This window comes from Penicillium angulare (assembly GCF_028827245.1).
Source record: "Penicillium angulare strain IBT 27051 chromosome Unknown utg000005l_segment0_segment0, whole genome shotgun sequence".
NCBI classification, from domain to species: Eukaryota; Fungi; Ascomycota; class Eurotiomycetes; order Eurotiales; family Aspergillaceae; genus Penicillium; species Penicillium angulare.
Window position 1 is genome coordinate 2,614,585 of NW_026623164.1, and position 14,330 is coordinate 2,628,914.

At 46.8% G+C, this 14,330-nt stretch overlaps 6 protein-coding genes across 6 annotated transcripts; 3 read left to right on the top strand and 3 right to left on the bottom strand.

Moving 5' to 3' along the window:
- Positions 1–216: 216 nt before the first annotated feature.
- On the top strand, positions 217–1,512 carry N7478_008311 (MFS transporter; the record flags this gene model as incomplete). Its single annotated transcript, XM_056924525.1, has 3 exons — positions 217–1,150; positions 1,206–1,379; positions 1,424–1,512. 3 exons carry the CDS (start codon positions 217–219, stop codon positions 1,510–1,512), a joined length of 1,197 nt encoding a protein of 398 aa, XP_056777251.1.
- Positions 1,513–2,723: 1,211 nt separating this feature from the next.
- On the top strand, positions 2,724–4,245 carry N7478_008312 (uncharacterized protein; the record flags this gene model as incomplete). The annotated part of the gene is made up of 3 exons (XM_056924526.1): positions 2,724–2,905; positions 2,974–3,207; positions 3,267–4,245. 3 exons carry the CDS (start codon positions 2,724–2,726, stop codon positions 4,243–4,245), a joined length of 1,395 nt encoding a protein of 464 aa, XP_056777252.1.
- A 1,738-nt stretch (positions 4,246–5,983) lies between these two features.
- Positions 5,984–8,889, top strand: N7478_008313 (class I SAM-dependent methyltransferase; the record flags this gene model as incomplete). Its single annotated transcript, XM_056924527.1, has 9 exons — positions 5,984–6,106; positions 6,252–6,383; positions 6,437–6,453; positions 6,511–6,773; positions 6,821–6,895; positions 6,946–8,227; positions 8,283–8,421; positions 8,483–8,685; positions 8,739–8,889. 9 exons carry the CDS (start codon positions 5,984–5,986, stop codon positions 8,887–8,889), a joined length of 2,385 nt encoding a protein of 794 aa, XP_056777253.1.
- Positions 8,890–9,623: 734 nt separating this feature from the next.
- Positions 9,624–10,443, bottom strand: N7478_008314 (Rer1 family protein; the record flags this gene model as incomplete). Its single annotated transcript, XM_056924528.1, has 3 exons — positions 9,624–10,003; positions 10,151–10,307; positions 10,375–10,443. The coding sequence occupies 3 exons, from the start codon at positions 10,441–10,443 to the stop codon at positions 9,624–9,626; spliced, it is 606 nt and encodes a 201-aa protein (XP_056777254.1).
- A 1,008-nt stretch (positions 10,444–11,451) lies between these two features.
- Positions 11,452–12,453, bottom strand: N7478_008315 (Alcohol dehydrogenase 1; the record flags this gene model as incomplete). The annotated part of the gene is made up of 4 exons (XM_056924529.1): positions 11,452–11,600; positions 11,650–11,717; positions 11,829–11,850; positions 12,222–12,453. The coding sequence occupies 4 exons, from the start codon at positions 12,451–12,453 to the stop codon at positions 11,452–11,454; spliced, it is 471 nt and encodes a 156-aa protein (XP_056777255.1).
- Positions 12,454–13,016: 563 nt separating this feature from the next.
- On the bottom strand, positions 13,017–13,879 carry N7478_008316 (ADP-ribosylation factor; the record flags this gene model as incomplete). The annotated part of the gene is made up of 4 exons (XM_056924530.1): positions 13,017–13,043; positions 13,118–13,441; positions 13,503–13,586; positions 13,805–13,879. 4 exons carry the CDS (start codon positions 13,877–13,879, stop codon positions 13,017–13,019), a joined length of 510 nt encoding a protein of 169 aa, XP_056777256.1.
- Positions 13,880–14,330: the final 451 nt, after the last annotated feature.

Sequence of the window (14,330 nt, forward strand, 5' to 3'; positions counted from 1 at the left end):
GCGGTCATCAAGATGGTTTACATTTATGACTATTGCAATAGCATTATTCGCGGGTTTGTCATTTCCCGCTTCCCCTCAACCCCGAACCCGAATGAGGAGTGTCAACCAGTGCGCTAACATTAAAGTCGTGAAGAAACATTCCTCTATGGCTTCCTCGTCCCCATCCTTGAATACATGTTCCAAGACCGCCTACATACCGACCCCTCTCAGACACAAATGTTGACCTCTGCCATCCTTGGTCTCCATGGCGCTCTGGCCATGCTTTCCGGTCCGATAATTGGCCATTTCGCGGATAAACGACCCAATCATAAGATCACACTATTATGGTCTCTCGGCTTCTGTATCATCGGTACCTTCATGGTTGCGGGTGCACGCTCAGTCGCCATTCTCTTTATTGGCCGTGTCGTACAGGGTATTGCAGGATCTGCCGTGTGGATTGTCGGGTTGGCGACTGTGGCCAATATCATCAGTGAAGATAATATGGGGTCGGCGATGGGGCTGATGATGTCTTTTGCGAACTCGGGGACAATTTGTGGGCCGGCAATCTCCGGCTTAATGATCGAGGCTACAAGCTACTGGGTGACATGGTCTGTCCCCTTGATAGTATTGGCCATAGACCTTGTAGCCCGACTGGCTATGATTGAGAGACCGGTTCTTAACACAAAAACCAACGAAGAGGACGCTACTACACATCTTTTATCTTCCAGTGAAGAGCAGCTGGGTCCAGACCACGGTGGCTCCTTCTGGCGCATCATTCTATGCGACGGCTGTTCTTTAACCTGCCTCTTTATAACTCTTACCAGCAGCACTGTGACTACAAGTTTCCATGCAACGCTTCCTCTGTACATCGAAGAAAGGTTTGGATGGGGCCCAAGCACCGCAGGCTTATTATTTTCCGGTCTAGTCATTCCGGGTCTTATAATCGGTCCTCTTGCTGGTTGGCTTCGGGATCGCGTTGGTGCGCGATTGCCTATCATGGCCGGATCAATAGTCCAAATAGGACTGCTCTTCACGCTGGGTATTGCCGGTGGTAGTTCAACCCATTCTACCAGTGTTCCAGCGTGGAGCAAGCCAGTATACATCGCTGCTATCATCGGTATAGGAGCAGCGAGGCCATTTGTGTCTGGGATAGCGCCTGCAGAAATGACCGGTAAATTGCACTAGCTCTAGGGTCTCACCTGTATGATACTGATATGTCATTATAGCTGTTATCAAACTACGCGAAAAGCAGAATCCAGGCATTTTTGGATCGCAGGGAAGCACATCGCGCATCTTTTCTTTGCTTGATGTGGCTGTATCCTTCGGGACCATGATCGGTCCAATCATAGGCGGTCCCCTTAAGGAGCTAGCCGGCTGGAAATATATGAATTGGACTTGGAGTAAGCCATTTCATACCTTTTGTTAACATTGCTAACCATAGTAGGTATCTTGTATCTCATTATAGTTGTCCTTGTGGGATGCTTTTTGAACCCCAGCGACATCGACTCGTCTCCCTCCGAGGAACACACTTAAAACCTGAGTTGCTTCTTCCTGAACTCGCACACGAAGTCTTCACGGCGCTGCTTTCCCATGTACGAGATGTAACGTTGTTTCAATGGTTTCAATAGTCTAATAATAGTTAATCAAGAAAGCAGTGGCTTGAAAGTCTTTGAAGCGATGTAAAAATGCAATATAGCACGCACGGCTACTTACAGTCGAAACAATAGAACATGCTTCCCTTTTATTTATCACTTCTATCTAAAAACATCTAGAATTTAGAAGTATCTTCACTTTAATGAGCATGGTGATGAATTCCTATAGATCTAACTGGAAGGAAGAAAATGTGTGAAAGCTCAGACGAAAACAAGGTCGAAGAAAAGAAGAGGTGCAAAGTGAGGTCTCGTATGCAAGTCAGGCAATGCAGTCTGTACAGGATTGATCCGATTTAGAGTGCAGTCAGATGAGACAAAATACCGCACTGCATGCACCTGTATGTAGCTGTACTACTACAAGTGTACTCTTGATATGATTTCAAATTGAACTAGCATATTCCAAATCAAACTGTAGGTCAGCTTGACATTATACAGTATCTGCTCCTCTATCATTCTATCCATGTTAAGTACACATGGCAGTTCTGCACTATAAAACTTAATCCAAAGGTAAAACAAGGTTAACCAATGCTAGTAATCTTTGGAAGTGTTTTTTTCGTCAGGGCCATATTTCATACCGGTATATTACGGATCGATTGCACTAGTTGAAAGGGGCCAGACCTGAAAATCGATATCCTGTTTCTTCCGTGTGCATTAGTGCCGCTCTAGCCCACTTTTAGCGGCGCCTTGCGTTTGGAGGGAGGATCCATATTCAGCTCCTCCGCCGATCTTACGCTTGAGTTTGGAGGGAGGATCCCTATTCAGCTCCTCCACGATCTTACGCTTGAGTTTGGAGGGAGGATCCCTATTCAGCTCCTCCGCCGATCTTACGCAGGGGCATTAGGCATGTATTGGTAGCCGTAATACAGGTATTCTTTCTTATGTTATTTATTTTCTTCACCTTGGCCACGGCCAAAATCCTCAAATATCGCTTCCTCTTGCCTGTTCTCATCTCAGGTCAATCGTGTGAACTCCACTGGATTGAGCTCTTTTGTGGATTTTTTTTCGGTCTTAAAAATCGTTCGATTCATCGGTCAGACATCTACTATTTTACCTTTTGACTAGAACGACCATTTGCAGTCCAATTGCGCAAAAATGTCCACAGAAAGCTATTCATTGGCAGAAATTCTGGCTGTCGCTAAGACGCATCCTTTTTATAACGCGGATGTTACATACCCCGGCACTGCGGCTGAAATTCAAGAAATTCGCCACTCGGTAGTCGACAAAGAAGTGCAGCCTGATCTTCGAGAGCAGCCATTGCTTGAGAAAAAGACACTGTATGATCGTATTGGAAAATCTGAATATCAACTATACGAACATGAATTAATTTTTGCCTTTAAACCAGGTACAAAGCAATTTCACGTCTTACGCATGATGTGGATCCCCAGAATGCCTACCGTCATGGTTGCTATATGAGCATCACTGGTGGTGGCTCTGGTGGAGTTCCTATGCTGTTTGCCGTGGACGCCTTTGAAAATCGGCGACAGAGAGCTCAAGTCGGCAAATTCTTATCGATTACCGGAGTTATCGAGCCGAAAGACTGGGTACTATCTACACATTTGGCAGGAGGTTTCTATCGGTAATTTACCCATATCCTAACATAAATTTTACGTGCGATCTTCTAACAAAAGAACAAAGGTCTCTCGATCTCATGGTAGAGCTATTCGAAATGGCCGGAGCCACTGTCCTCAGCGCTGGTAGCTATATGCCACCTGCTCAAGTTGCATCATCTCTCGCAGATTACCATGTCAACGCTCTGACCGGCGATAGTAGTCAGATCATTCAAGTCGTTCATGCAATTTCTATGATGAAGCAAGAGGATCGCAGCCGTATTTGTCTGAATAAGATTATCTACACCTCCGAGCCTCTGACTGATCCTCAGCGCAGTTTCATAAAGACCGTTCTGGGTAATGTGAAAATATTATCGGTCCTCGGTAGTTCCGAGGCGGGCGCTTGGGCAGTCAGCAACCCTGAATTGACGGGAGAACAGCCCGAGACTTTGTCTGGATCTAATGAATTTGTCTTTGATATTCGTCACGTCTTTGTTGAGATATTGCCTTTGTCCACGCTAGAGGATGAACATTTGTCTGGTTCAACTGTGCTTCCATATGGAGAGAAAGGTCTTATCGTGCAGACTTCTCTTCAGCGACTGCGCAATCCGCTAGTACGCTACATCACTGGTGATGTCGGCTCACTTTATCCATTGCCAGAGTCCGCCTACAGTAAGGTGCCTGAGGCCGATAGGAAGTACCTTCGCGTGTTGCGAATGCAAGGCCGTGACAGGCGGTTCAGCTTCAAATGGTATGCTTGTTATTTTGAGTTTGATACTATTGAAGCTTTTATGCAGACCCCGGATTGTGGTATTCTGCAGTGGCAAGTTATTCTGGATAAATTAGACGGTACACCTGAGGCGACTCTTGAGATTCGCTTACTGCGGTCTTCCCCAAGAGACGGCATCATCCCTGATGATGAACTCTTAAGACGCCTAGCACATTTCTTCTCTTTTTTCCCTGAAAATGAGCATCTTTCAAAGATTACAATCCTGGAAAATATTCAGGGTTTCGAAAGAAGCGCTACGGCTGGGAAGGTTATCAAATTTGTGGATCGTTGGCATTAGATCGACTGCAGACTGATGGGATATCCATGATTTCTCACTTGATTGAGCTATTTCCATTCGTTCCAAGTCTTAGCTAAAGTTATCTACTTCCTAAGAAATAAGATTCACAAGAGATAGGAAGCAAATTATTCCTATAACAAGAAAGTTCTCCCCTGGTATATGTGCGCGTTTCTTGGTCTCTCTCCCGCTGCCTGGATGCCTGGATGGCCCATAAAATGGCTCTTCCTGCAACACTTGGGAGAGCTATAGTAACATCGTTCTATTCATTCTGATATTCACATATCCCTTTTTTTATCGTCTAGAAATTACTAAATCTCCAAGACACTACGGCTTATATGTTGCGAAGCAAATTCGCATGCATGAAGAAGCTAATTCCTCGGGCCTTAACTGCTACATCGGGCAACAAACGGCGATAATTTGGGCACCAAATTTTTGCTATACTACTATGGACACTCAAAACTGCAGCTCAAATATGCTGATATGCCTTCACTTCTTTTATGTTAATTTCTATTTAGATGTTTGTGTATAAAACTTGGCAGTCTTCCCAGTTTCCTCAATGAATTAAATTTGCTGCCCTCTGATTTTCCACTATTTGTCTATACAGTTTGGTATATTATAACACACCGGGGATCTATCCCAGGTTAGATGGACATCTGGAGGGTCGCTGTGAGACAGTCACTCGTGCCATTGTATTTCTCATCGTGAAACGTGCGACTTAATTGGAACTCGAAGAATATCCGGTTACTAGTATCCGTTTATCTACTTGCATATTTAGTGCTGGCTTTCATGAATATCACCAGAAATTCACAATAAATCTAAACTCTCTATGTAAATGTCCGGGCGCCATCTTCGACTAGTACAGATGACCACCGGCCTTAATCTGTCCCACATGTGCATGTGCTACTATATCTAGAACGGCGAAAATGCACCATTTGCATGCGAATGCAGGCATGAGACACTGCCTAAGTAGACTAACATTTGAAAGTGACGCAAGCAACCATTGCTATTGAGAGAGTCCCATACAAACCCGGGGAAGCTCCAATGTGCTTATAATCGATGCGTTGATTGGAGTGTGAGAATGGGCCTATGGGGGCTCCTCGTTCTTCCCACGAGCCGGAGTGATGGGCTTCCCGTCGCTGTAGTGGGGCCCAAGCGGCTCCCCAGTGGAGCGATCCCCAGCACATGCGGCTGCCCCCAGCGCTGAATGGCTCCCATGTCCGCACGACGGATCTACTACTGCAGGGAGGTTAAAGCCAATTCCTTTTAAAGTTGAACTAAGAAAGAGGTTGGTCAAAGACCTCTTCCGTGCTGCACTTCGTAATGCAATAGAAACTCCACTCTCCGATAGCGGAATAATTAGATGTAAATTTGGTTGATCGACGAGAGGCAAAATCCATAATGACTCCAATAATTCGATCTTCGCGAGTTTGAAGTCTAAAACGGGTAGGTACCAGTGACATAGCCCGACTATGAGAGTTTCTCCTTAGGCTCAGGTTCCCTGGTACTTTTGTCCATTTTGATTGCCATAGCTTCCTTTCCCCCACCACTTTTCGTCTTATCGCCTCCCCACCCATGTGTCGCGGTGATAGGATATGGGTGGTGCCCTCTACCCCTCGCAATGGGGCGTGTTCCATTGGCGTTTTCGTCTCTCTGTATATATGAATCTGGTCTGCTCGTGCCTCCCCCGCTACTTCTTTGAGACCATTCACTTCCCGGGTTCACGCTTCCCTTGCTCAATATGGAGTTACTACACGTTTACATTGCCGGCACGGCATTCCTGGTCTTCGCCCTGGTGGCGTTGGTTCTTTTTGTCTCGTCTCAAAAGCTCAAGGTCGATATGGACCATGGGCCATTAGCCTATGTCAAATTCATTTGGGCCAACTTCCTCAAGCCGCACGATAAATCCACTTTTGCCCAGCAAGATGCGCTGGAGAGCTTCTACCGAACACAGGCATGATGTCCAACCGAGATCACAAGACCTTGTTCAAACCACTAATACTCTATAGGCGACTGTCTACGATGCTACCCGTCGCCGTCTTCTCCGGGGAAGGGAGGATATGCTGGGCTTAGTGGCGGCGCAGTTAAAACACAAAGTTGAGAGCAAGGAAATCAAGCCGGGAAAGGCCGTATGGGTAGACGTGAGTTGAGCCCGTTTCACTTACAAGTGAATAACGCTAACTTAACTCTCCAGATTGGCGGTGGCACTGGGTAAGCTAGTTTGGGTTATTACGTATAGTAACTGAAGCTAACCGCGTGTTCGGATAGTTACAACATCGAAGCCATGTCCGCTTTCGTACCTGTTAACAAGTTTTTCGATCAAGTATATCTAGTGGATCTTTCACCTTCTCTTTGCGATGTGGCCCGTCAACGTTTCCAACGCCTTGGATGGAAGAATATCACGGTTCTTTGCCAAGATGCCCGATCTTTCCAACTCCCAGAACGCCCGGTCGACCCACGGTCCAACAACTCTGCCACGAGCGATCGGGCGGATTTGATTACCATGAGCTACAGTCTTTCCATGATTCCAGGTAAGCAGGACTACTCGGGCTTCGATAATTTGAGCTAACTCTTTCAGACTACTACAGTGTGGTAGACTCCCTCACTTCGCGCCTAACAAAGACTGGTGTATTGGGTGTCTGTGACTTCTATGGTGAGTACCCTTGAAATTTTGCAGAGACAAATCCTCTAACCTCAGAACAGTGCAGAGCATTGTCGATGTTTCATCTCGCAACTATACTGGTGGCGCTTTCAACCGTCATGTCAACTGGCTCGGTCGTATCTTCTGGCGAGCTTGGTTTGACTTTGATCGCGTTAGCTTGGAGGCTGCTCGTCGAGACTACCTGGAGTACAAATTTGGAACTGTCATTTCTGCAAGTGACCGCAACTATCTGTTGGGCGGAATTCCCTACTACATCTTCGTTGGTTGTCCCAAGGAGATCGCCTCCACTCCATCCAGTCAAGATGCTATTGAGAAGCTTGATGCCTCATTCACCGAATCTCCTTATCTATCCCCTGCCAACCACCAGGTCGAGAGGGACCAGGCTATTGAAAGGAGCTCTCGGGAAGTTCGATCAAAGGCCTACGAAAGCGCTGTTGTGAACCTCAGTGCCAACCTACCTCTTCCATCTTCATTCTACCAGAACCACCACTACCGAATCCACTACAACGACATGCTGCCCAAGCACACTCAGTTCCAAAACGAATATATCTACGCCTTTACTTGGGAAGATCCCCGTGTTGACCACCGACTCCTCAATATTGGCCCAGATGATGTGATTCTGGCAATTACCAGTGCTGGTGATAATATTCTAGATTATCTCCAGAAGAACCCACGCCGCGTGCATGCTGTCGATCTGAACCCTAACCAAAACCATCTTCTCGAGCTTAAGGTTGCTAGCTACCTGGCCCTGGGTCACCGCGATATGTGGAAGCTCTTTGCCGAGGGAAAACATGCCCAGTTCCGCGAGCTGCTCATTTCTAAAATGAGTCCTCATTTGTCTAGTCAGGCATTTCAGTACTGGCTTGAGCATAGCCACGTCTTCACCTCTACTTCTGGCCAAGGTCTATATGAGACCGGTGGCTCACGCCATGCTATTCGCATGGTTCGCTACCTATCAAAATTCTTCGGGTTAGAGGGTGCGGTAAAGAAGATGTGTGAAGCCCAGACTCTTGATGAGCAACGAGCTATCTGGCCTCGCGTTCGCAGACTTCTCTTGAGTAAGCCGCTTAACTGGGCCATCGTGAGCACTGAGTGGTTTGCCTGGAAGGCTGCTGGTGTGCCTCGCAACCAACGCAACATGATTGTCGACGACTATTTCCGTCGTAATGGTTTGAACTCTGATATGAAGCAAAGCAAAGATGTCAGTGGACAGTCTATCTGGGAGTTCGTTGTCAACACACTTGACCCCGTGGCCAAGGATACACTTCTCAGCAACGACAACTACTTCTACTATCTCTGCTTACAGGGCAAATTCTCGCGCCGGTATGTCTCCTCCATAGCACGAATATGATACTCTTGTATACTAACAAGATGACAGCTGCCATCCTACCTACCTCTCGCCCCAGGCACATGTCAAGATGTCCACACCAGGTGCCTTCGATGGTCTTCGGATCCATACCGATGAGATTAACGAGGTGATCAATCGCATTACCCCTGGTACATTGACAATCGCAGTGGTAAGTATCAACAATAGAGCCGGTCTCTTAACCTCGAAACACCTTCTAACAAGCATTCTAGGTCATGGACTCAATGGATTGGTTTGATCCCGCTGAAGATGCCGCTGCAGCTCAAGCTCGCCGTCTAAACCACGCTCTAAAGAAGGGCGGCCGTATTCTCCTCCGCTCCGCCAGCATCGATCCCTGGTACATCAAGCACTTCGAGGAAAATGGTTTCACAGCCCGCCGGGTCGGTTCCCGATTCCCAGGAACATGCATTGATCGGTAAGTCTTGTCCGACCTAACGTTCACATTAGCCCAAGCTCACCTTATTTTAGTGTCAACATGTATGCCTCTACTTGGATCTGTACAAAGAACGAGGATGTCATTCGCCCCCAGTCCAGTCGCTCGATGTCTGCTCTCTCTCTTGGAGACAGTGCCGTCGGTACAGCGAAACGGAGTACCAGCGTCGAGGACCTAAAGATTTGAGATTGAGACCGTTCCCAACCCTTCCTAGATACCATTGTTCATTTCCTGTTTATTTTTTTTTCTTTTTCCATTCAATGACTACCCCTCTGCGCGCTCATGCTTCTTCTTTATATTTCTATGCACATAGTTATTGGGGTGTATGGAGCCATAGACTGATATGACAAGATTGGATTATATGACCGTCTGCGTGTAGCATGGACAGAAGTAATCTCCACATGAAGTGAAGACTGTATATATGACAATTAACTTGAATAAATTGTGATCAAATGAAGATTTATACAAATTTCGAATCTTAACAATATTATAGTAAAGAACCTCATCATAAAAAACATTCGAACCAAGCATTGCAAGCCAGTGTATTTACTAGCCCCAGTCTAATAATCATATCTCACATGAAATAAAGAAAACGGGGCACACAAGTATAACAACAGAAAGGAGCCAAGAAAGAGAAAAGAACCAAATAAAGCTCCAACAAAATACACGGAGCCAACTCGCCGGACTCCCAACGATCATAGCACATCGCTAATGCTAACAGAATCGCAATCCATCATGATCAGTACAAGCCAAGCTAGCCTAGCCTAGCTCCGAACCCAAAGCATCACATCCCACCATTAAGCGTGAATTAAGTCTAGACCAGCATGGATGAAATGAAGGAATTGAAAGGCGAAGGACAAAATGAAATCAAGTCAAGTCATGCTTCTGTTCTCTTCTGATACTGATGCTTACAGACTTAATCATGAACGGCCGTAACGAGTCTTTCCAAATGAGAAAGGCACATAGCGGTACTTAATCATATGCTGAATTTGGCGACGCATAGTCAGGACAAAAAGGATGAACCAGTAGACAACGAGGACGGGCCAGAAAACAGGGATGTTGAAGACGGTGAACCAGCTGCATACGAAGCCGATGAAGATGGCGCGGGTGGCGGAGTGCCAGAACTTGAATTCGGGGAGGCGGCGGATGAAGGGACGGAACTCCTCGTCGTTTTTGTTAGGGAGGATGGGGCCTGCGTCGCCATCTTCAAGGCCCTCGTCTTGAGTGAGGGAGGGGTCGAATTTGGGAGTTAGGAAGGCGAGGAAGAGGTTCAGGAGGTAGATTCCCAGAGTATAGGCGACTATGGAAAGAATTGATTAGTTTTGTTTTGTTTTTATAGGATGATAAGACGGGTTTGACGGGTTTCTGCGCTGAGAGCTATGTGTAGGCTCAATTGGGGTTGGGACTTTGGTTGCGTGGCTGGCGCATGCGGGACCGGGGTACGTACCGATGTACCATCCTTGAGAGAGGACGATGCGCAGGAAGAAGCAGAGGAGCAGGACACCAGTTCCTACCCAGCGACCGGTGGAATGGGGAGTTGAGGCATCCAGATATGCTTGGTATTGCTGGCGAGGTGTTAATAAAGTGATCGTTCGTGCGGGATACTGAGTTCCGGAATCGGGGATTCGACTCGAGGAGACATGTTATCTGTCACGGCGGAGGATCACTTACCCTAGTCAATTTGGAGGTGTGTGCGGTCACCGCAGTGAAGGGCGACTGATCTGGCTCAGGGACATCCATGATTATTGTGTAGAGGTTGTTGGGAGGAGAGATGGAAGCCCGAGGGAAATCGCAGATCGCAGTGACTGAATGCGTGTTTCTGGAAAACAGAAGCAAAGTGTCCCTTTGAACTGGACCAATCAGCGTTGAGATGACAGTGTGGCTGGTCAGTGGCAGGTCAGGTGATATGTGGCTATGCAGCTGATGGGTTCCAGCCAATCACAGCTCAGGTCGCACTAAAGAAAACATCAATCATTGGTACTACAAACTTGATGACTTTTTGTTATTTGATTTTTATCTATTGCTTGAACTCAAAGGTCTCATATTCTTTACCAGTTTAAAAAAGGGGCTCGCTCCTCTCTGCACTTCGCTATCCTACTGGAATCCTCAAGACCGCTCTTCCTTCAATCTCCGAACGCTCAAGCCGCTTCAACACATCAACAATCTCTTGCAATTCAAACACTTCGATGTGTGCCTTTACATCTCCTACGAGTGCCATTGCCAGCAGTTCGTCCATTTCTTGCGCTGTTCCCGCAGAATTTCCGACGATACTAAGACCTATGCTCATAGGAACGACTCAGTTAGCAATTATGATAAGCTAGCTCAAGGTCGAAGTATGATTTGTTCCAATACCTTTAACTATCATCTCGAATGGAGTAGCCGGGAGCCTGAACGGAATATGTGGAATACCAACACAAACCAGAGTCCCCAGAGGACGGAGCATTTGCATACTCTGCTCGTAGGCTTTCTCTCCATTCGCCGTACAGATTACACCATGTACACCGAGTCCAGACGTAGCTGCTTTGGCGCTTTGAACTATGTCTTCTTTGCGAAAATCTAAGAACTTAGTAGCCCCGAGTGACATACATAGGTCCTGTTTCTTATCGCCGCTGTAATGTTTAATTAGTGGACCTGCTCGTTCAAGCTTCTTCAATTATTGATCAAGGTCGGTATCGTAAGCTCACGTATCGATTGCCAGAACTTTTAACCCCTGCTTTGCCGCAATTTGAATACCCCTGCTCTTGCTTGTTAATATAGAATATCATCAATGGTTTTCTGCCATTGGCCGCAAATGTTGACGTACATATGCCCTAAGCCGCCACCGGCGCCCAGGATGGCAAGCCAGTCACCTGGTCTGGCTTTGCTTTTCTTTATCGAGGAGTACATGGCGATTCCAGCTGTATTGAATCAGAAGTACTCAAACTAATGTGAAGTTGATAACTTTACCGCATAGTAAAGGTGCTGCTAGATCGGGAGACAGCCCTGCTGGTATTTTGGTAGCATGGATAGCTGGGCTAACGATGTATTCTAGTATCCGCAACAACAAACTCGTGAGCCATATCGAAATTTAGCGGCCTTGACCCAGCCCAGACCGGAGCAATCTCTTGTCGGAATGGTATACTTACGTTGAAACGTCCCCGGGACATTCTAAATATCGTTATGTTAGTGATGATCGGATATTAAATCACAGCCCTTGGAGAAAGATGGCCAGTTTAACGTGGAAGATGTTGACATACTGCACCGGCGTTTCTTTGATTAGGGCACGCCGTATGATTTATCTCACAGATCTCGCATTCGAGACAAGAACTATACAGCCATCTTTTCAAAATCAAGAGTTAGTATTTCAGAGGTCAGACTCGAGAGAACATATACAGATGATTGAGACCACAAACCTGATGCCAACCATTTGACCCATCCACAACTTTCCATCCAAACCAGTTCCAACTAAAGCCAATTTTAACATGAATTCAATGGGGGACTTTAAATTAGGGGTAAAATTGGAAGCTGAGCCATCTTACCAGATACTACTTTGCCGACACCTTCATGGCCAGCTACATCAGTTCGCATGGGCGTATCACCTCGAATGCTATGCACATCGGAATGGCAAACTCCCGAGAACTCCAACTTGATAAGCACCTCGCCTTCTCCAGGGCTGGGCACCGGATGGGTGTTGCTAATCTGCACATTCGATACGTCGCTTGGACCCAATGCGGGGATTACTGCTGCAATTTGAGTAGTTGGACTAGCCATGTTGATATCACAGAACAGATTCCAAGGTCAAATATGGAGACAATATGCAAGTGATGGAAGCTGGAGTGTATCGGTGTTACGAACAAGGGTATGGTGTGATGAAGAGAAATAATTTAATGCCATGAGTACTACCCGACTCTTAGACATGGGGTCGTGCCTTAAGGTGCGGGGGTCAATGCAGGTCTTATCTCGGAAGATAGCAATGATTAAATCAGTGAATTTGCATTTAGTATGTCACAAATACTACCCTCAAGTGCGATTTGAAGAGGGAATAACCTTTCATGGGGATATCCTCGGTGTTCTTAATCCCTACTTATATACTTGGAATGTATATACCTACCCGATCCCAACAGCAGTTTCATTAAACTATTATCTTTAAACGGCTGCGAGACGTGATACCCCAAACATATAGCAATATAAGACAAAACTGGCCACAGAGCCGAAGAGAAAAAACTACAGCGCACCCCCGAATGCAGCAGAGCAGCCCCAAGTCGCGTGAGCACCTTGGGTCTAAGGTATATCAAAGAAAATCAAATCTATCGCCCGACATCATAAAAAACGTTTCATGCGTTTTCGGCTTGGATGGTTTGCTGTTCGTAGATGAATACCATTAGTAATCCGAAGACAGAGGGTCAACACATGGGGTGGAACAATGGAGACATACCACCAGCCAGTCCATGCCTTCTTCGACACCCTTGCCATCAATGGCAGAGCAAGCGACAATACTCCAATTCCGGTCACGCAACTCTCCCAATTTCAATGCCTCCGAAATCTCGCCCGCGCCCTTTGCACCAGGTTGATCCTGCTTATTGGCGAATACGAGGAGAGCTGCGTCTCGAAGTTCTTCTTCGTTCAACATAGCCGCTAACTCGTCCGCTGCGGTTCCCAACCGCTCGATGTCTGTGGAATCTATGACGAAGATGACAGCCGCTGTGTTGGCATAGTAACACCGCCAGTACGGACGAATGGATGTTTGGCCACCGAGATCCTGGAGTGAATTGCCCAGTCAGCAGAGGATCCAAGATAGTTTGGAATTGCGAGTATCATACCCAAACGTTGAAATTCAAGTTCCTATATGTCACAGATTCGACATTAAATCCGATGGTGGGAATCGTGGTGACGACCTCGCCGATCTGGAAACGCCAGCTTGTTAGTCTAATGAACACGCAAGGGCAAACGCGTCTGATGTGGAACAGAATCTTTAAGATCTAAGACTCATACCTTTAGTCTGTACAAAAGAGTGGTCTTTCCAGCGTTATCCTTAATTCAAACAGTTGTATTAGCACAAAGACTCCACACTTCGGCGCATTAGAGGTCCCCATCCCCCCCGCGCAACGTCATCTGCACATACAAGACCCAGGATGAGAATTCGGATTTCCTTTTTAGTCCAAACCAAGGACCAAAGACGAGATAATGAGCCTCCCATGATTGTATTGTAAGGGCGCGTGGAGGTAGGTTAGGTAGTTGGTGGAGGGTGGAGGGTCCTAGTGAGGACGGAGTCGGAGGTGTAAGATTCAGGTGTCGTGGGCGGGCCAGGGGAGCGGTTTTCGAGGTCAAATGTGAATAAGAGCAATATTTAGCTCAGACGGAGTCGATCAGAGACTCTCAAGAGATTCTGTGGAGTTGAAAGAGAGAGTGAAGGTGGCAACCGCATCGGACTTGTTTGAACAATCGGCCTGTGCGTGTGGGCGGTCAATCGGGGTCAAGAATGGCGCTTCTAGACTGTCCCGAACTAAGCTTCCCACTTCCCGGAAATCCGTGTTAAAAGACTCCTTGTCTTCTCCATTCACCTTCATTCCGCTTTCTCGCGGAATCCACCCACGTTTTCGACTTTTCATCCGACCAGGCGACCCGCGCCTCGCGATCGACCTACACAC